General features: G+C 41.6%; 1 protein-coding gene across 2 annotated transcripts; it reads left to right on the top strand.

Annotated features, from left to right (window-relative positions):
- Positions 1 to 1,514: 1,514 nt before the first annotated feature.
- LOC117554953 (band 4.1-like protein 2) lies at positions 1,515 to 22,467 on the top strand. 2 transcript variants are annotated; one of them, XM_034229583.1, is made up of 5 exons: positions 1,645 to 1,750; positions 18,192 to 18,251; positions 20,147 to 20,361; positions 20,851 to 21,030; positions 22,153 to 22,467. In XM_034229583.1, the coding sequence occupies exons 3-5, from the start codon at positions 20,161 to 20,163 to the stop codon at positions 22,450 to 22,452; spliced, it is 681 nt and encodes a 226-aa protein (XP_034085474.1). In that variant the 5' UTR covers positions 1,645 to 1,750; positions 18,192 to 18,251; positions 20,147 to 20,160; the 3' UTR covers positions 22,453 to 22,467. The 2 variants fall into 2 exon arrangements, with proteins under 2 accessions (XP_034085473.1, XP_034085474.1); XM_034229582.1 differs by lacking the exon at positions 18,192 to 18,251 and having other exon boundaries at positions 1,515 to 1,750.
- The last annotated feature ends 247 nt before the right edge of the window (positions 22,468 to 22,714 follow it).

The raw sequence follows: 22,714 nt of genomic DNA, 5'->3' as shown, positions 1-22,714 counted from the left end.
TACCCATATACTCATTGATGAAAGTTAAGTTCATGTGGTTTTGAGTCACAAAAAACATACAGGTTGGAAAATATATAAGCCATTTATTGATCAGAATTTTTAGCATTTATTCAGTTCTCTTTATCCTGCTTTGGAGATGTCACATTTATCAGCATTAATCATTTGATATTATTCTCTAGGCACCATGTGTTGATCTTATCATGATCCAAAGTGAGACTGATAAAAGGTCAAGCTGTTCTCCGCGTGTCCTCCTCAGCAGCTTGCAATTCAATTTAAGGACTGGTGAGGCCAAAGGGTCGAAGACTTCAGAAACAGACGGAGGAGACCTTAATTCACTCAGCCGTGCATTATTTCTGTGATTAAATGTTCTAGCGTGGGTGTGTTTCCTTTAACTCCCCCGACAACAGCCAGTAAAATGTATTTCATCAATATAATGTTATTAGATAAGTCTATAGTTTGATCTCTCATTACTTAAGTTTGGTTATAAAATAGATTTAGAGAAAGCAACCTTAACATATGCACTTAAAATAAACGTGTTGATAGACCAATGGTTGAAAGAAATATCTGATTGTCTGTTCTGCTTGTCTTCATTCTTCTATGTTTGGGTGTCTCTACTGGCCTCTCTGCTGGACACTACTAATGGTGAGTCCACTGAAATAAGCCTTTTGTGTGAATAATGTGATTCTTTCCTTTTCTTTCATGATTTTATTTTCACTCACTCAACGTTCTCTTGTAGTTGATTGATTGTGTTATTGTATACATTGATGTTGTTCTTATGTGGTTGTTTACTCCTTCTCTTTTGTGCATGTCAAATCTCCACGCTCCCTTACGCTATAAGCTTATTACTTGAGCTTCCCTAATCTGGGTGTGGGTATATACAGTATGCAGTGTGTGTGTGTGTGCGCCATTTAAGTGCCTTAAAGGTGGGGTAGGTAATTTTGGAGAAACCGGCTCGACTGCGCTAGAATTTGAGAATACACAGCCGGAAGAAATGTGCCACTTCCTTACAGAGCCCCTCCTCCAACACACACGAACGCGCACATGACCAATGAGGGCACGAGATAAGTTTGTGCACAGATGGAAGGCTGACAGGCAGGTAGGCCATCCAGTTATTTTAGCCGGGCCGGCTCAGATGATTGGTCGTGCTATCGGGATGTTAAGAGCATTCCATGGAATATAACAAAAAGTGTATCTCGAGCCGGTTTCTCAAACTTACCTACCCCACCTTTAAGTTATACAATGACTAATGTGTCCGTTGTGTGTAAGTAAACCCTCAACTTGTTATTTTAAATAATACAAATATGACCAGCTCTTGAGATCACACATTTTCTATTCTAATTTTGGGCCTTAAAATCTAAGAAAAAAACAAAACATTCAACCTCACTATAATGCAGTGCTGCTATTCGTCCTCTAGAGGGGGCTGTCTCGCCACGCTAGTACTGACACATCTGCATCAAACCTCCCTCCAAATCAAATGGACAGCGCTGGCGACCAATCACATCTTAGATTCTAATACAGTGGCCCCTCTGAGCCAATGAGAGACCGCTAAAAGATATTTTTCACTGTAGGGGGCGGGTCTTGGGGATGATGGACACGTCTGCTTTGAGCCCTAGCCAGATTTTCGGTGGGGACTGTAGTGGAGATTTTTGCAGGCTGAGATAGTGGGACGTACGTTATTTTTTGGAGGAGAACAGAGTGAGAGGCCACGTTTGGAAAAGTTCTCAACACGCATCGTTGAAAAATACAACAGGTAACGTTCAATTTGACCACCTTTTTTTTAATCACGTGATATATACATCAGCAACCGCGGCTGCTTTAATGCTTGTCGGGTATTTAAAGGGTTTACATGTCTATTTAGTTGCATTTAATAGGACTAGCTGCTCAACCTGTACCCACAAACACATTACCAAAAGCAGTTTTTTGAAAATGGTCAAGCAAACGGCATGCTTGCCAATCAAATCCGTTATCTGGAGTCGCAGTCATACCTCCGATATAATGTTCTTCATGGCGCCTATCTTCCTCCACATTACCCCATCACCTAAACTACTTTCATGTGCCGCGCCGTATAACGCTCAGATGGTTTTTATGTGGGTAGCATTAAAGATTGCGTGGAAACGCTTAGTACAAAACCAGCGTAAATGGCATGTTTAAAAGTCATTTAGAAAATGAATAGACCTCGTTACGTTGCTAGTGGTGCCTGTATTTCCTGGTGTAGGTGAATCCCTCCGCTATGTTACGTTACCGTTGGCGGTAATGATGCTAAACCTTTGAAGACTATTCAAACATCCGTCCCTTCCGTTTTTCTGGGATAAAGACACACATGTGTTGAGAATGACGACATTATTTTATTTAAAGCCGTTTTATCGACTGGTCGTCGTGTTCCCTTGTGTTTAAACGGTGTTTCCGCCAGTAGTAAAGTTAGTATCACGGGAACACGTTGTTTTATGGTTTAACTGTTTTCCAAGGAATCATGCTTTCATTCTGGAAAGTGGTTCTCACAGATGTCTGGGAAATGCAGTCTGGTTTGTTTTCCTGATTTAAAATATATGTTTTAGTCCCAGGTGGGGCTGTGGCAACCAAGGAATTCTTGAATTTCAAAAAAGAACATTAATCTCAATGATGGTTGTGTAACTATTCTTGTTATATTATTAATATCCATTCTCAATGAGTCTTTTATGTATTTAAAAGTTAAGGCCATGACAACCCATACCAACTTATCAGAGCCAAAACTGAGGTGGTTGTTACTTTTTGTTTGACAAAAATCCATAAAAGATAATAATCAATTTATTCACATATAAACACTTTTTTGTTTCATTTTTAAGTGAACATTTTCCACCACCATTGACCATTTAAACTGTTGTCCAAACTCATGTGAAGAAAGAGATGTAAAGCATACCATGCTTGGTACATTCCTTTTGAAAATTATTGATTGTATTGGCTTAAAATGGATTTTTGAACCTTCTAAAGTTTTAGTATTGTTGGATCTGCCTTACCACATTTTCTCCAGAATGTTCATCTCATGCTTTTAATACTATTTGAACTTTGTGTGCATTCAGAATTTAACATGTGCGTGTATTTCCCAGGCAGAGCCTTTAGAAGTCATACTTTGTCTGACAGATGGCAAAGGTTCAAATAGTTCACAGGCAGATATGCAAACTGACAAACATACTGGACTGAGCTGAGATTGTGCTGCTGACGTGAACATTGGCTAACACATCTGTTACATCCTAAAATTCAATTTTGCTGAACATAATCAATGTCTGTGTTGTGCCACAGATTGAATCCAAATGTACTACTAAAGCCATTTGTCTTCTTATTATGCATACATACAACTTGATGAACTAGCTGGGTGCTATTTGCAATTCAGAGTTGAATGTGTCTAGTGCCACCCACTTTTATTTTTTTTTCTTCTGGGAAAGGAAGGTAGGTTAGATGGAAATGGAGGACTTCAGGGCAGGGACAATGTCATGGACATGTGGTGCATGTGGGACTTCAGAATCAGATATGGTCATGGTTTATTTTATGTCATTGTAACCAATGCATGGGAAATAATTAGCGCAAAACAAACACCCGGTCCCATTTGTCATCAATTGACAAAGTACATAACCTCTGTTTACCTTTGCATTATCACATATTCTGATGTGATGGACATACACTACACAACAGGACATTTTCCCTACATATGTTTACGCATGTGTGTTTTTTTTAATATATGACAAGACTATAATCTGTATGCAAAAAACCCCATACCATCTAAAGCTCTCTAAGAGCTGGGGGGAAGTGTGTAGGATTGAACAAGTTACATAACAGTCATCATCCACTAAGCTTACCAGTGACTGTACATTGACGACAAAATGAGTATACCCACCCGTTTACTTTTAATGGACCAATCACTTGGTTTGGTAAACTATAAGGGAAATCCAGCAGTGAACGCTGTTGTGTTTTTCCTGCCAGGCCCTCTCTCTGTGTAGTTTATCTATAGTGTAATCATCAGTACCATCATGTTCATCCTCAGACTCTCAGGATGAGTAGAACAGTGGCAGCTCTGTCAAAGCCACTAATGAGAAGCCCTAATTGGGTGTTCTGGTTAGAGTATCCGCTCATTAAAGCTGGATGGAACTAACTCTGTGTTAGCCAGAATGAATGCATGAATCTGTTTAAAAAAACAAAAACCTTAATATGACCATTGTTCATTTCCAGTCATATTTGGATCTGAGTTATTTCCTGTGATATGGTTCTTTCCAATTACACAAAACTGGGGTGCTCTAGCAATGGAAATTAAAGTCTTTATAATTGGTCAAAACCCTGTGGCAATGTGGCAGTGGTACCAGGTGATACTTTGGACCTTAAACAAGTGTATTCATAGCTAAGAATAGTCTTCCCTAGGTGTTGTGCTTCAACTGTGATGAAAAAACACAATGTGTCACTTCCCCTTAAGGGGAAAGTAAAAGTAAATCATGCTTCTTTTATTTTCCTTTTTCATATTTTGTGCAGGTGCAGTACTCCATTTGTACCTTTCTGTCTATTTCACCTTTTGGGAGTTTAAAGGGCAGGTTGGTGATTCACAAGGCAACACACAAATGAAAGTAGAGGAGTGCCACAAGCAGAAAGGACGGAACACACATACAAGCATGGAGGAAGCGAGTGAGAGTCGGACACAAGGGGAGAAAAAGAGAGGCTGAGTGAGAGCGACGGAGAGAGTGAGAGATATTGCTTAACCATTCGGAAAGGCTATGGGAACATCCCTGAGTGTGTGTTTGTGTGTGACCCTGTCGGTTCAACAGGAGCATAACACGTCACATCAACTCAGGCACACACAGATAGCCCTACGGTCCCACATTGGGCGAAGAGCACTGTAAAGAAACATACAAACAAAAAAACATCTCTCAAATGTTTCTTTCTGAGTAAGATTTCCAGTTGTGTAGATTAGCAGAATGTATCCCCATGTTCTCCTCTATTAAGGCGGTTTTAATTCTATAATCACAATACAACACGCTCCTCTCCTCCATGATTGTAGCCACATTGCATCAGTCACAACAATTACTAAAGGTGGACATATTCTACAGTGTAGCAGTGGGCCGTGACCGGCGGGTGTAAGCCTCTAGCTTTCAGGGTTCTGCGAGTCCAGCGGGCGCCACAGGACTCGCATTCACGCAGAGAAGATCAGAGGGGCGCGCATGAATGGAAACTGTAATGCAATGTTCAGCTTATTACCGCTAGAGAGACAGTGGGGAGAAGGAGAGGGGGGGAGAGGGTAAGGTGGGGTGAGTGAAAGGAGGTTAGAGATGAAGAGGACGTGGGTGATGGAGGGGAGGGAGGTAAGAGGGTCAGCTAAATGTCAAAACAAGAAGTAGTGAACACTGTATTCAAAGATCCTTTAAGTGAGGAATTAGAATTGAGTTGAAGCAACAAGCGAAAGTCTTTTTTGGAAGATTAAAAGTTATATTGTTGTTGTTTAAAGGGTCTATTAGAGAAGAATAGAAACCCCTTGAGTTGAAAGGTAACATTTTACACAAGAGAGGGATAAAGAGAGCGCACACTGCTTTCTCCCAGCAAGTGCCCAGCTCTGAATGAAGCTCTGAATAAAAAAACAAGGGAGACAGCGTGGGCCTGTGGCTTTGGCAGGGGGCCAGAGGTGGTTAAAAACAGATTAATCAGCATAGGGTCACATTCTCACACAGAGAGGCTGAACAGAGCAGGACGAGCCTTCATCTTTGAAATGCCACTTCTTTGGGAGGAACAAGAGGCAATGTTTGCTAATGTATTATATTTTATAATACTCATGTCTGATCCCACTCAGTCTTTGTACTGTGAAGTAGTGTTGCAAGTCAAATCTCTAGCTTTGATAAAGAAAACATTGAAGCCTTCTTTGATACCACAGGAAAAACTTGACGCAACAATGTGGGCAAACATTTTTTTGGGGGGCGGAAAATGAGTATTGAAACCAGAACCAATAGGTTTTGAAAAATATGTACGTTTGCAAATATTTGCAAGTTCAGAAGATCAAGATATTCCTCTCAATGTGATAAACAAAACTACTTCTCCTAGCAACATCAACCTTCCCTAGAAATCCAAATCTATACAACAATGGAAAAGAGCACCAAAAATGGGCCTACATAATTATGTCAAAAATAAAGGAATACACATTGTATACTCCAAAAAAACATCTTAAAAGCCAACACCAAAGGGTCCAACTTACTGTTTTCATTATTGATGAATCATGTAGTCTAGATAAATGATAGAAAATAGAGATAATTCTCCATTATAAAGTCACTGTGATGGATTCATTCATTTAGCGTTTCATTCATTTGAACCATTAAGTTACCGTATTCATTATGTGTCAACCATTCATTGGAGTGTCACAATAACAGGGGAAGGCTTGAGAGGAGAAGAAGTGAGGAGCACAGAGGAGGGGGGATACCAGGGCAAAGAGGAAGGGATGAGGGGAGGAAACGGAAGTGGAGAGGAGTGTCTGGGGATTACGAGGGTGAGAGGGAGTGCAGAGCAACTAACTTCTTCTCATTAGTAGCCTTTGAGAGACTCAGACGTTTGGAAAAATACCTTGGAAAGGGTGTAAAGTACCCTGTGAACTTTGTGTTTGTATGTTGAGGGGGGGTGGCAGATTTTAGGGTCAATAGACGGTGTTTCCCACAGCTCGAAACTGAGAATAACTATCAAGTTACCCCAGTTGGAAAACAAGGAGAGGGGGTGGGACATGTCTGGGGAAACCTCCAAAACATATGTGAATTTTACTTGTTCAGATTGATAATAAACATGACTTTACGGATGTTTTCCACTCTGTCACTTCCTGTCTTTATTTTGACCGGTTCTTTGTGATAAACACACAGATACCGAGACGTATGTAGGGCTAACAATGAGAACTGGAGATAGAGAGAAGGATTAACCGAGTGAAACAGGAGAAGGGGTTTGAAGTTGCCCCCTTTGCCGCACTTCCTGTTTCCTGGTTTGGGGTCAGAGGTTGGCGGTCTGGGATTAGCTGATACTGGGGGTTTAAATAATCTGTCTGGTCCTGTATTGACCTAATGGGAAGAGCCAGTTGCTGCAACATATTTCACTTGGTGACGTGTGAGTGTGCGTCTGGACTTTAGAGGAGTCCTCTCCTCACAACAATTGGGAAAACAGGATGATGTCCTAGAAACGAGGACATCTCACTGCGTTCACAAGGGGGCTGTGTAATTTTAGAGTTGAGGGTCAAGGGTAGTATTTAGAAAATTAATGCCAGGCAGTTCTGCGTGTGGAGGGCTTTAATTGTCTTTAAAGAACAAGTGCTGCTGACTATGCTTAATGCTTGTTGCAGTGTATCCACTGTTACTGATATTAGGCTGGATCAGTGTTTCCGCCGGACCAGGGCTGAGAAGGCGTCCACCCCGAGAGCGTGCGTGACGTCACGTCTTGTCACGTGACTTGAATTTTGGATTGAGCCGTCCCTTATAGATACTAGCACCCCCGTCGAGGCTCGCCAGCAGTACACTTTCCGTCACAGGAACACGCTTTGCTGGCATCGAAAATAATCCCACCAGACTCCTTTGCCCCTCCAACAGAGGGATGTCCTTGTCCTTTTTCCTTTTCGTCATTTCAAGCGATTAAAAACTCTCGATCTTCTCTCGAATTATTTATTTTTTTGGACGGCAAGACAAACGCTGGGCTGGATGATGAAGGTAAACATGATATCAAGATACCATGCGTAGACCAATTTTAAATTAAACCCATCTGCGCCAGAGCTAGGGTTAAGTGACATGGAGAAAATACATTTCTTAAATATTTGTAACCAAATTCTTGATATTGATATTGTGAAGAACTTTAAGGGTTGACTATTGGTACTTATTAACCCTAACATTCACACAATGAGACGTATAATCATCAGTAATGTTGATTTAAGTGGCTAAATGAAAACAATAGAATAGTTTTAACTGTTTTCTTGGTTCAGAAAAGTACATCACTTTACTATAATGAAGCCTTTACGACTTAGAAAAGACACCACAAGATGATTTTCTTTTTACTCATTACATATATGTGATATCAAAACATTGCCTCGCCCTAGCCTGAGGATGCTATTCCCTAGCGTCGTGTGTATCAAGTTGCCTCTTGGCAGCTGTAGTAAGGAGCCACGATGCCAATTAAGTCATTTGTTTTGCCGTGGCACCTGTTGTTATCACCCTCTATGGGATGTGCGTTGTCATAGTAACACCACACCCACGGCTGTCTCTGGTACTCGAGAGACCACGCCGAGCGACACGGTTTCACCACGAGATTTCGCCGTCTTTGTTTCTTCTTTCACTCGCTTCCTCTTTCTCTCTTCTCAGCTAATGCCTCTCTTCTTTCCCGTCTTTCTCACTCCCTCTTTCTCTCTCACGTACACACAGCAAACAGTATCTCCTCTCATGCACTCCTGTGACCCGCCCACACTCTCACCCGCACACACAGTCATTCACACATTCACAGAGACAGGGCAGTTGCGCCTGACTGCTTTAATCGCTGAATAGGGGTGTTTAGTTAAAAACAATGGTAGTTATGAGCTTACCCATTATTGTCACACACACACACACACACACACACACACACACACACACACACACACACACACACACACACACACACACACACACACCCACACACACACACACACTTGCATACGCACAGAAAGAGAGAGAGAGAGAGATAATTAAACGTTACAAGATAGGGTTTATAAAATATGTTTTAGTTTTCACCATTCTGTCGCCTACAATTTCCGCAGATTCACATCACATGTTTTCACAGTAATGCAAAATACTATGTTTATTTGTACCTTTGAAGTAAAGCATTATAACGATGCTAAGTGAAATGCTAATGTGGTGCAAAATAAGGCATAGCATTGTCATTTTAGGACATGCTAACAAAGTTAAATGATGTAGAGCCAGTAAAGTAAGTTAACTGTAAAGTCATGAATATTCGTTCATGTAGCTTTTAAAGAATGGAGCATCCTCGCATTTTCTTGAGAGTAAAAAGTAATTTTCTTGACATTATTTTGGAGGTGACAATAGCAGTTATGAGCTGACCGTAATGATACGGTACAAAAGTAATGACATAGTATTGGTCATTTAAACACCACGAGGTGACAATTCATTTAAGATGAGCTCAAACTGAAGGCAGCTAAGATGTAGGTGTTCTTTACGGGCGGGGACGTTTTTGTTCGGTGTAGCTGCGAGAGACAGACAGCGATGGAGAAGAGATGAGTAGATAGGCAGGCAGACACTCAAACATACACAGGGATTATCCTTTGTGTAATCCTCAGTGTGAGGGTCAGAGTGCAGTGTAGGGACAGACAGACATGTTGAAAATGTTCACACCAACATCCTGTGTGTGTAAATGCGCGAATTACAATCCCATATCCGATGTGGTTATCATTAGTTTCGCTTGTGTGTGTTTACATGCTTTGGAATCCGTTTGTGTGTGTGTGTGTTGGTCATTGCGTGACAGACGGGCAGATCGTACAAGAGAACAGCACAGATTAGGATTCTGCACTCTGCCTGTACTCGTGTGGTTATTTGAAAACCAAACTGTGACCGTCAGCTGTTGGACTGCTCTGGGCGAAACAGTTTGAAAAGCTGTTAGCTTGTTGCATCACTGTTGACGTTCGGGAGGTCCCAGTGTGATCTGCTGGATTGGATTCCTTTTCATTCATTAGTTTCAGCTGATGTAATGTAATGTAATGCTTAGTTTATTTGATGCCATTGCACCCTGTGCACACCAGTTGTCAGAAACAACCTTTGTAGCGCCATTAAAACACTTAACTGTTTAACAAATACAACATTGGATCAAGTGAGGGGTGACACAGGCAAACAGTAATGAACTGACAGTAAGCATTGCAGCTTTAGGGTTAAATGGTTATGTTGCATTTATTTCAACACAGTTTTACATGTAGAATTAAATCCGAATACTTTATTTTTTCCTGGGGAAATTGGTTTTGGGATATTTGCTCCATAATTGAATAAAATCAAAAGCTAAAATAGAGTAAAATGGAAGTTAAAGTTAAAATGTGCATTTCAAAAGATAGAATAATTAAAAAAACACAAATATTTATTTAAACATAAGTAGGATCTGTACTGTAAAAAAAAGAATACAAATAGATGTATAAACCAATATATATATATATAATATATTTGTAATTTAATGGGGAAGCACCCCTGTCTCCATTGGCGTTGTCCCTCAGCGAGGAGTGGGTTTGGGGGGGAGGGGGGTGCAGTTCCTCATGTCCTGCCTGTAATATCTACTGTATTGGATGTGGTTTGAAATGGGTTTAGGCACGGTAATAATCCCCATTGTCACTTCCGCGCTCGTCCACTAATCTGTATTTTTGCTCTGGTAATCTCTTGTCTCCATGGGGATTTATTGTTGTAGTCTATGAATGTGGTTGCCATGGAAACCAGTTCCTCCCCTCCCTGCCCCCGTTCCGCCCCTAAGAGTTGGGTGGGCGGGTATGGATAATGTTTTTGTATTTTTTTATTGGACAGTTGTCATATGCCCTTTATCCGTTTGGTAAAAAGAACATAGATGTAAAAAACAACATTTTTGTCTTTTGCTCTCACTCCTGTGACGGTTCCTCCATAACATGTTATCTCCCGGGCTCAGGCTGGTTCACGAAGTTGTTGTTGCTAGGACGACAACCCCTAAAGAGCCAGACAGACGGCAATGAAGTTGTAAGTAGCCAAGCTTCAGTGCTGGTTGTGACAGTGTGAGGGGCGGGGCTCAAACTTTTCTTCACCTCCTTCCCAATCATCTCGAAATGTAATTAAATCCATTCCAAATTAAATGCTGGCTGTAAAAAAAGTTTTTCTAAAATCTAATTATTTTCCAAAATTCAAATGTTTGTGTCATAAATAAAACACCATAGAAATGATTAGATTCCTAATTAGCGCACATATTATTTGTTATCAGTATCTCTGTTATCAGAAAGGTTGTTGAATCGTGTAACTAATATTATATATTCATTTGTTGGCTCAAAAATTAGGATTGTTAAAAATGATATGAATCTTTGCTTGTATGATATATTTTTCGCTTTTTTGAACCTTTTAAATTTGAACCCAAAAAGAAGAATTGCAAATATCTACATCATAGGGCTGCTCAATTCATCGTATTTTAATTGCAATTACGATTATGGCGGGCAACGATTACGAAAACAACGTAATCAAAATAAAACGATTATTATTATTATTTTTTTTTCAAATACATTTTAAAAAAAATTGGTTTTCCAGTTGAATTATACTTAAAGTTCAGGGTAATCAACTGTTAAAAACATACTGTTCACATTTTTTTTCTCCAATAAATTGACGTTTTCAAAGTAAATGGATAATCGTTTTTAATAATCGTGATATCAATTATTGACCCAAATAATCGAGATTATGATTTTTGCCATAATCGAGCAGCCCTACTACATCATGAAATTATTTACAAAACAAAAAGTTATGTGTCATAAATAAAACACCATGGAAATGACTTGGCTCACATTTGATTTGTTACAAATAAAGTGTTGACGGCTTTCTGAGACATTAACGTGATTATTTAAAGGGCACCTATTATGCAAAATTCACGTTGTCATGTCTTTTATACATCAACATGTGTCCCCTCTGTGTAAAGAGACTCTGAAAGTTTCAGGAACAAAGACCCCCGCTCTTTTTGTCATGATCCATTTATATAAAAACCTGTCTGAAAATGAGCTGATCAGATTTTGGCCACTTTATGATGTCATAATGATTTTTTGGCTTGTGTAACCATTAGCCAATCACCAACCAAGGTAACCCCCCCCCCCCCCCCCCCCCCTTATCACCTGAATCTCCTCCTATACCTCATTCACACCAACGGTGTTTCAGGGCCGGTTCGGAGCTGGAGCTTGAAAAGCACCAGGGTTTTCCTGTTCACACCGCAGCGGAGCAGCCTCTTAGCTCCGGAATCCGGTTCGTTTCAAGCACCAAAAAATTGTCCGGCCAGAGCAAAAGCACCATATACGTCACGCTTACGTCGAGGCGGGGGCAGAGACAGGATCAACTCCTGAAAACAACAAAAAGCCCGCGTTTTATCCAGTTTGTACACAACGATGGAGAAACTTAACAAGAGTTTCAGTGTTTCTGCCATAGACTGTATATATAAAGGTTTCTGCTCATGGTGAAGCAAGGTGTCTGCGTGTTAAGGTGGAACCTGAGCATTCACGTTGATCACCTCTCATTATAACTCATTATAAATCTATAAAACTATAAATATTAAACTTGACTTCACGTGTTCATTTGAGAACAGCTGTTGCATACCTGGGTGAAGGTTACAGTTCATTTAAATGAAAGATACAACGTTACTCCACACTCATGGTTCAGTCCACCTTAAGAAATAAGACCGACCTCGGAAGCAGTTGTGTTTTAAAAAAACCTTTATTGACACGAGTACACTTTTTTATAAGAATATAACTAAACTACAGAAATGACTCCGGAAAAGCTGCAGATAGAGCCATAAGAAATGAATGCAACTGATTTCATCCGCGCGCTTTATGAAGCAGGCACGCAAACGGTTACGTCATGACGCAAACGATGACGCAACGACGCATTACCAGTCGGACTCTGGGCGGTGTGAAAAGAGCCAGAGCTAAACCGAAGAACTGGTTCTGAACCTGAAAAGCTCTAGCACGGAGCTTGAACCGGAGTTGCGTTGGTGTGAATGAGGTACTAGAGCACCTTGTGTTCTTTTGAACCAGATATCTCTCAGAGGGGCGTGGGGAGGGGCTCCTTATTTTCATCTAAAGTAACAGACAGAGAATCAGCACTTTTGAAACAGGGCTGAAACAGAGGGGATTATGGGATGCTGCAATGATCTGTTTGGTATTTGGAGCCTAACACTTCAGAGACATGTTTTGTATATATCTGAGACCTATAATATATTGATGAAAACAGTATAATAGGGGACCTTTAAACACAGCTGTGTTTATTTGGGGCTAGGTCTACCTTCTGTGTTGTGACCATCCTAACATGTATTTGTTATCGTCCCGTACCTTTTTCTTTTCCATCCTCAAGACCTGAAGTTCAAGCCCTGTTGAGGGATGAAAACAGACTGCATTTGGAAATGAGGACATGGACTCATTGGGGGAATCTGTACAAGTATATAAAAGACAGCACTCTAGCCACAGGCAGTTTGAACCAAATAGAATATCTGGCCACGGCATCTTCTCTGGTGATTGTTTAAGAGGTCTCTGTTTAATTGATATATATTTGTTTGTTTTACTAATGATGTCTATCCTCAGAAGAATGACATTGCAAAAGATGAGAAGCCAGTGGGGTAATACTAATGACTCTGTGTTGTAGAGATGCTTCTGAAACATAGTCCATTAGCACTCTTGTCACAGTAGGTGTGGTTTCTCTCCTTCTCCTTTCTCCTTCATCCATCCTTCTTTCACCTCTCGCTGTCTCTCTTCCTCCAGCACTCCCTGAGCCTCCGCTCCTCTCTTTCACACTCCCCCCCCACCCTCTACTTCTCTGCCCTTGTTTCTGTGAGCGAACGTCCCAAGGGGAAGCAGAGCTCCGAGGGAGAGACGAGAGAGGGAGGATGGGAGAGACAAAATGGCAATGATGGGTTGTAGGGCAGGCATTTTCTAAGACGTGGGAAGTGAGTAAGGCAGATGTAGGCAAAAGGAGAGAGAAGAAGAGTGAAAGAAAGTGAGGACTATTAGAAGGGAAAGTGGTGTAAAGAAGAGAGACAAAAGAAAAGGAGTTACAGGGAATAAGAGCGCTACAGAAGCAACGATAGGTAAGGACATTAGTTTGGTGTTCATCAGTGTGTTTAATCATTCATTCAACTCTTATTTTGACTAACAGAACAGGTGGTAAAGTGATGGGTTTAGTGTCTTGTGACGGTCATGTGCTAAGGCTGTTTGTAGTGTACTTACAGCAGGTGGAATTTGCAGCAAGAAAACCTCATATTCTAATCGAGTCAAACAAATAATAACATTAAAGAATACTAACTACAACTAAAATATATAGTGATGGCTGCTTTGATGTAGCAATTATGTACGTTTACAAATGATAAGATGAGTAAATACCTTAAGATATGCTAAGTGAGAGGAACGGATATAAAGAAAGATCGGTGTTGAGAGTGAGTGTCTGACTTTGTGTGTTTAATGACTCTGCAGGCTTCTCTCTGCCTATTTAGACAACTGCTGCTAATTGGCGGTGTACTAGAGCAGGGCTCGCCTGAAACAAAGACATACTTTCCTGATGATACAAGAAAACATCTGTTAACCTCTTTCATACAGAAGTGAGTTTATGACGCAGGTCTGCTAAAATCACGTTTAAACCCATTCATGACCAGTGGTGAAAAAAGTACTCAAATCAAAAGTATGAATACAACAGTAATACCAAAAAAGTTTAATACCGGAGTGTTATCAGCAAAATATATCAAATATAAAGGTATTCCTTGTTCAAAATGTGTGTTATTCTGGTAGAATATATATATTTTTTACAATTACATGTCAACGTTGTTTAATATAGTAATGTTTCAATACTTTCTCTACTACTGTGAATATATAGATCATATAATCACATCATGTTATGGGATGTAGTTGAGCAAAAGTATAAAGAAGTAGGTGATAGAAATATTCAAGACAAGTTCATGAAAATTATATTTAAATACAGTACTTGAGTAAATGTACTTAGTTACTTTCCACCACTGCATAGTACTGTCAAATATAAAAGTTAGGGGTGCACCGAATGGGAAATTCTTGGCCGAAACCGATACCGAAAATAGGAAACAGTTGGCCGAAAACCGAATGCCGAAAGGCCGAAAATGATTAATAGAAATATATATATATATATATATATATATAATGTATACATTTTTTACCAATGTTGTTCAGCTACCTGATTATGGAAAAAGACATGATTATGGCAAAACTTAACTTAAATAAGAATCACTATTATGGGTCCATAAAACATTTATTGCGAACCGATCCAGTGAGTGCTGAAGCGGCTGGGATGAGGATCAGCACCTCCAAATCTGAGGCCATGGTTCTCAGCAGGAAACCGATGGACTGTCCACTTCAAGTAGGGAATGAGTCCTTACCCCAAGTGAAGGAGTTCAAGTATCTCGGGGTCTTGTTCTCGAGTGAGGGAACAATGGAGCGTGAGATGGGCCGGAGAATCGGAGCAGCGGGAGCGGTACTGCAGTCGCTTTACCGCACCGTTGTGACGAAAAGGGAGCTGAGCCAGAAGGCAAAGCTCTCGGTCTTCCGGGCCATTTTCGTTCCTACCCTCACCTATGGTCATGAAGGATGGGTCATGACCGAAAGAACGAGATCGCGGATACAAGCGGCCGAGATGGGTTTTCTCCGCAGGGTGGCTGGTGTCTCCCTTAGGGATAAGGTGAGAAGTTCGGTCATCAGGGAGGGACTCGGAGTTGAGCCGCTCCTCCTTCGCGTCGAAAGGAGCCAGTTGAGGTGGTTCGGGCACCTAGTTAGGATGCCACCTGGGCGCCTCCCTAGGGAGGTGTTCCAGGCACGTCCAGCTGGGAAGAGACCAAGGGGTAGACCTAGGACCAGGTGGAGGGATTATATCTCTTCGCTGGCCTGGGAGCGCCTTGGGATCCCCCAGTCAGAGCTGGTTGATGTCGCCAGGGAAAAGAAAGTTTGGGGCTCTCTGCTGGAACTGCTACCCCCGCGACCCGACCACGGATAAGCGGGAGAAGATGGATGGATGGATGGATGGATGGAAAACATTTATTCAGCACTTTTGAATGCATACAGTACATTTATATATGTCATGTATTATTGCTAAAAAACATTATATCGCAGTCTTAGTGTCGCCAACTCGTTTCTAATATGCAAAGACAACAAATGCGTCTATGATGTATTTTCGATCAGACGAGATCTCTCTCCCGTCTGTGTGCGAGGGGGCGGGGCAGTTTACACACACGCAGCTGCTACATGCAGCGGAGCACACTGCGGAGATGGCGGAGAGAACGCGCTCCGAGGTGTGGTTAAACTTTACCCGTCTCGATGTGGAGAATACTTGTTACCATAAGTGCAATAAGAGTTTAGCATGTAAGCACGAGCAATTTGTCTAAACATTTAGCAAAAGTGCACCGCATGCAGACGGAGGAATGCACCGGGTTCGACTGTCTTTCTAGCAGCTCTGTAGCTCCATCACGAGTAACGTTTCCACGTCAGGTGTTATGTATGCTAGCAGCAACACACGGAGTTATACAAACATGGGTTAATGATTAGAGGTAACTGAGTTATTTAATTTGTTAAAATTTCAGCTATTCTGTTTACAGTCTGTCATCAGATTATTGAATACGATTTGTTAAAGGCTCAGGGCAATCTCGATGACAAAGGTCAATGTCCCCCCCCCCCCACCTGTGAGCCAGCCGCGAACATGGTCGCCGCGTCTTTATTACGTCATCACAACAACACGTTAGGTTACCAACTTAAGCCTGTTTTGACATTCGGTGATATTTTTTCGGTGCTAAAACCCTTTCGGCCGAAAGCCGAAAGGGTTTTAGCACCGAAAAAATATCACCTTTTTAACCATTTTCGGCCGATAATTTTCGGTGGCCGAATATTCGGTGCATCCCTAATAAAAGTACTGTCATGACTACCATCCCCCATGAAGGACTTGCATTAGATGTTATGCAGACTATTTTACGATGTATATATGAAGAGAGAGCGTGTCATAATGTCACTGCTATTGTTTTAATGGACTGTGGGAAGAACAGAGACAGAGGAGGGGGTTTAGGGGGAGATGATGTGAGTGGACGATTTGAATGGGGGCCCGGAAGGAAGGGATTGAGAGAGAGATGAGTGCAGAGATTTAGTGAAAACGAGAAAGTGGCACCCTGGGCTGGAGAGTGGAAGATAGAAAGAGAGGAGAGGGTGAGTTCTAAAGTTGTGAGGGAGGTAAACAAGGCTCCCCGTTTTACGGACAGAGGGGCCGGTTTAAAGAGGAGGCCGGTTTGAAGAGGAGGCCGGTTTGAAGAGGGGCCGGTTTGAAGAGGGGGCCGGTTTGAAGAGGGGCCGGTTTGAAGAGGGGGCCGGTTTAAAGAGGAGGCCGGTTTGAAGAGGGGCCGGTTTGAAGAGGAGGCCGGTTTGAAGAGGAGGCCGGTTTGAAGAGGGGCCGGTTTGAAGAGGAGGCCGGTTTGAAGAGGAGGCCGGTTTGAAGAGGGGCCGGTTTGAAGAGGAGGCCGTGACGAACGTCTTGCAGAAAGCTGCACTCTGATGCCAACTTGCACAAACACTCACAGATACACTGCTGGCTAGTCCATTGAGAAACACGGTGTCCCTGAGGAGGGGAGCTGCAGTATGGATGGTGACTCTACTGAAGGGTCGAAGGAGCACATTGGGCGTGACCCCAATCCTCATAAATAGGGAGAAGAATATGCTCAAATTGATTAATAATGTACTCGGATCGCCTGCGCAGATTAAAACAACCTGCACACTCTTAATACTTCTAAATGATTGCTCTTTTAAAGCTTGTGTAACAGTGTCATCATGCCTGCACTGTACACAACTATCCCCAACTGTATTGAAAAATGTTATACAATGCATTGAGTATACATGTTATTGATTTTCATAATTAAAGCTCCAATAGTGCAAACATATTGTAAATAATGTTTAATTGATGTCAAATACGTTAACAAAATTAAAGATATATAATAATGCATGTCAGTTTATTGACATAATAATGAATCTGCCAAAACATTGGCTTTTGTACAAAATAGGTAATATTTCGATCTGTGTTTGTATATATTATTTTGTACCTTTTTTCTTTAAAGGTCCCTCTGGAAATGTAACCCATTAAAAGAGCATTTACATTTTTTTTTACTTACCATAGTTTAATATTTCCCAAAAGATGCAACTGCTGTTTACAGTGAGGGAACAGCGCTACACTTGGGTCAATGCCGAGATGACTCAGCAGAATTCAGCAGAGCCATTCAGAATCATCCATGAAATGTAAATAAACAAATGTGTGATGTGCGAAGTAGAGATATTTCTCTCTCAAAACGTTAGCCTGCTGCTGGTACTAGACTGAAAGTAAAATAATCAATGAAGTCAGTAGGATTCATCCTGTGGGGATCATGAATGATTTTAGCAAATGTCACGCTAATCCATCTTAAAGTATTCCAGTGTGCACCAACATAACGAACGCAATCATCTTCTGACCTAGAGACGGATGTGTCCGTCCTTACATTGGAGAAACCCCCAAATGCATCTGACCTGGTTTGAGGTAAACATCATTATTAAGAACCAGAGGGCTTAGTGCTGCTGATTGCTGTCTGTTGTGTTTTATCACTAAGATTCCCTCCTGGAAAACGATGGCATTTGGTTTTTTTCTCCTCATCTGCAAAAGAACACACTTATATTGCCTGTCTGACATTTGCACACACCTCTCTCTCCATCCCTTCCTCCCCACCCTGCCTCATTAGCCGATCATGCGTAAGGAGACCTGTTCTATTTTGACACCCCTCCTCCACCCCCCCACTGACGTGTGTGTGGCCTAGCATTACTATACTTGTGGGGACCTAAATCTGTTTACACAGTCACGTGTGGGGACTCGCCTCCCTTATGGGGACAAATTGGAGGTCCCCATAAGGGGAATCATTCATTTTAGGGTGAAGACTTGGTTAGGGTTAGGGTAAGGGTTAGGCATGTGTTGGTTATGGTTAAGGTTAGGATAAGTCTCCAGGAAATGCATGTAAGTCAATGTAATGTCCCCTGAAGTAATGTATACATGGTGTGTGTGTGTGTGTGTGTGTGTGTGTGTGTGTGTGTGTGTGTGTGTGTGTGTGTGTGTGTGTGTGTGTGTGTGTGTGTGTGTGTGTGTGTGTGTGTGTGTGTGTGTGTGTGTGTGTGTGTGTGTGTGTGTGTGTGTGTGTGTGTGTGTGTGTGTGTGTGTGTGTGTGTGTGTGTGTGTGTGTGTGTGTGTGTGTGTGTGTGTGTGTGTGTGTGTGTGTGTGTGTGTGTGTGTGTGTCCTATTGAAGGTGGCAAGGTATAAAAGAGAAAGTGGGAGACGGTCAGAAAGTAAAATACAGACGACGTAATGAATAAGGGAATTAGAGGAGAGGGCCAGAGAGACAATGATTCAGAAGGAATTGAAAGGACAGTAGATGACAATGACTCAATAGAGTATGAATCATGCTTAACCCTCAGCCTGAAGGCACTCGTGTGGAAACTCAATCAAAAACACTTAAAAGCAGACTGTGTGTATGTAGGTGGACTCCCTTAGCGGACAGGTTTGCACATTCTGACCTCGTCTTCCCCTCAAGACCCAATTTCACGGGTCAACTAGTGTTATATCATGAAATTAGTGTCACGCCAAATGACGCATTGAGAGGGTGTGTGTGGACAGCACTGCCAAAGATATTTGGGTTGAAGAGTGTGTGTCTGTGTGTGTTGACCACAGCTGCAGGGTCAAAACAATGACTCGCATAAAGAATTGAGTAATTTCCCCTCTTTCACTCTGTGTGTGTGTGTGTGTGTGTGTGTGACACTCCTTGTAACCAGCTGCTGACCCAGATGAAACTCGTTGTGTGACATCATGACATCCTCAACTCTTGTGTTGTTGTGTTCTTGTGTAAAAAGAGCTAACAACAGCTAATGTTTCAAACTGCCATGCGCTCAGGTGCAAACAGCTGTGAACTAAAAGGCTGCATTGAAAAACTGATAAAACTGCCATAGATTTAATACATGTGTTATATATATTATATATTGTCTTTATCTTCCATTCTGTCTTCCTTCCATTTGAAGGGAAACATTGATAGCTCGGTAAAGAAAGAGACCATGTGGCTCATTTATAAAATATAGTCCAGACTCAAATGGAAGTTGCGTGACATAAAAGATTTATATTTGTGCCAAATTCAGTGGAGCAGTCTGATTTTTCTCCATCTCTCTGTGATATACTGTACCAGTAGCCCAAATAAAGTGATATCATTATACTAAGTATAAAATAAAGATTGGAAAAAACATGTATTTTTTAAATACATTTTCCCTTCGGGCATATATTACAGATCCAAGTAAAGTAGAGCTATGTATTCTTCCTGATAAAAGTCTTTTTATCATTCTTTGTCCTGTAATACTTCAAATCTAATGCTTGTCCATCGCTCTCCTTCCTCGCTCTGCAGGTTGACGTGTCACCATGACGACAGAAGCGGGCTCTGAGACAGAGGTGAAGGAGAAAGCCGAGGAGTCAGCCGCTGAGACCGACCAATCGGAGAAGGCCTCAGAAGAAGCTCCGGAAGTAACTGCCGCCGAGGGAGAGGAGAAGGAGAAAGACGGGAAGGAGGGAAAAGGAATAGCTCGATACCTGCCAACATGGCTTAAGAAGCAGAAGTCTCAGGTAAAACCCTTACATACACCTTCTATACTTTACTATGGCTTTATCTTCTAAAATGTACTTCATTGAAGATAGCATGGCAAGAGATTGCTTTACAATGTTTTCTTTTTCCATTGGATTTTAAAATACTTTTCGTGTTTTTGTTCAGCAGTATCATCTCCACACATCACTTTTAGACATTTTGAAGCACAAAAACAATTATCAGAAGTAAATAATAAACGTAATGCCATAAACAAACCACACTTGTCACTTTTAATGAGGTAAACCCCTATTTTAAGACAGGCAAAAGCTTCAGAAATGTACGAGTGTGACATGAGTTATGTCCTAAAACACAGCATGAACATTTCGTTAGCTTATGTTACCGTTATTTCATTCATTTTATCTGGATGATAGAACCCAGAAGTTCTACAATGCTAACTCATTCCCGGATTACGGACTCATTCCGGCACACCTATATTTTGTTGGGCTTTAAATCTCCCCTTACTCTCAAAGACCTCCCCGAGCAAGGAGGAGCCAACCAACGGGGAAAGCGATAGCAAGGACGCACAGGAAGAGGACGGGCCTGTCCCAGCAGTGAACGGTCACGCAGAGGAAGAGAACGAGGCAGTAAAGTCGGACCAAGTGAAGGAAAAAGAAGTAGAATCTCATTCCACAGCCAGCGCAGACACAGAGGTACGGCTCATACGTAGCAATAAGTACAAAGGAGTCTCCATCTAGTCTGCATGCAAGATCACACATGATACAAGTTTTGGTTGAGGCATGATCTCTCACTATTTATTCTCCCAAAATATTGGTTATTAAACAACATGGATACGGTTAGAACTGTGGAAGCAAAATGACAAACTAAACAAAAACATCAAATATATTTCAAACAAAAACATAGTTATTTACAGCAAAAATACCCTATACTTGTTGATAAAGTTACTTTTTTTTTAGCTTCATGCGTAATAATTGGAATGTAAAATGGGATTATTAATACTACCTTAATATCTGTATGCTGGATATAAAGATAAAACCAGCAGCAGGCTATCGTAGCTTAGCATAAAGAATGGAAACAGGGGGAAACAGTTAGCCTGGCTCTGTCCAACTATAACAAAATCCACCTTACCACCAATTGAAATCACACCTATTTAGATTTTATTTGTCCAAAAAAATAAATGAATAGGTAAGCGGCTATTGTAGTTCTAAGGGGGTTAATGTTGATTTCCAATGTCAATATGAGAATATGCACTGCTGACAGGTTGCACATAATCATAGATGTTAATGTGCCACACACAGTACGCTGGTGAAGGGTACTTTGCCTAAACAAATGTCTTCCTTTGTCAGTCAGACATATTGCTGCTGACACACACTCTCATTTTTAGATTGAACAATAAGCCAGTGTTGATATGTTGTTAGTCAAATAGCATCTCACACAATAGCAGGTACGCTGACAAACTCACAGCAGCACAGTCCATCTGTTTAAAACTGTTGCTCGGCCATCCAGTGATCATATTAAGCCACCCAGGCCCACCCAGTGACATCAACATTTCAGTAATCAGGCCAAAAGGAACGCCTGCAGATTCTAAGAGCAAATTCAGATTAGAAAAAGGAGAGTGATAGGGAGAGCAGTACTCTTTCCTACTTAGTTTTGTACAAACGGGCACATTTTATATGATTTTTCTTTCACCACGAAGCAAAAAGTGGCTTTTGTATAGAAGATGGAGTGGGTTTTTCAGTGGGGAACCATGTGTGTATCCGTTTTAACACAATTTATCTCCTTTTTTTACTTTGCAAATCCCTATTTCCTTCAAGCCTGCAAAGGAGGAGAAGCTGGAAGAGAGTGCTGAGAAAAGTCCCGAGGAGACCGCAGTAACAGAAGGAGAGGGAGCAGAGGAGGAGAAGAAGGAGCAGGAAGGAGAAGGTGAAGCACAGGGAGGAGAAGAAGGAGGAGGAGAGGAGGGCCATACATCTATTTTCCAGTCTCCTCTTCGACTGGTGAGGAAGAACAAGATGAAGCTGGCGGTGTGTCGCGTGACGCTCCTGGACGGGACAGACTTCACCTGCGAGGTGGAGGTAAGACTCCACATTTCTTTGTTGATAGTCGCAACGTAGAGCATAAACATGGAGGAGAACAGAAGATGGGGAAGGTTTACTATTGGATCATATCTGCAGATTCTGAGCTCGTTTTAAATGTTTTATTGAGAAGAGTTGGATTCTCAGCATGCATGGCCTCAAGAGAAGTAACCTCCTTTTTAACTAGGGATGCTCCGATCGCCAATTTTGGAGCCGATCGCCGGAATCAGTATCGGCCGATACCGATCGCCGATCCGATTGAGTGGGCGTGGCCTATGGGGGTCTTCCATTTAAAGTGATG

Source organism: Gymnodraco acuticeps, unplaced genomic scaffold (assembly GCF_902827175.1).
Source record: "Gymnodraco acuticeps unplaced genomic scaffold, fGymAcu1.1, whole genome shotgun sequence".
Classification (NCBI taxonomy): domain Eukaryota; kingdom Metazoa; phylum Chordata; class Actinopteri; order Perciformes; family Bathydraconidae; genus Gymnodraco; species Gymnodraco acuticeps.
Note: the sequence above shows the minus strand (reverse complement) of the source record. Positions and strands in the feature narration are given on the sequence as shown.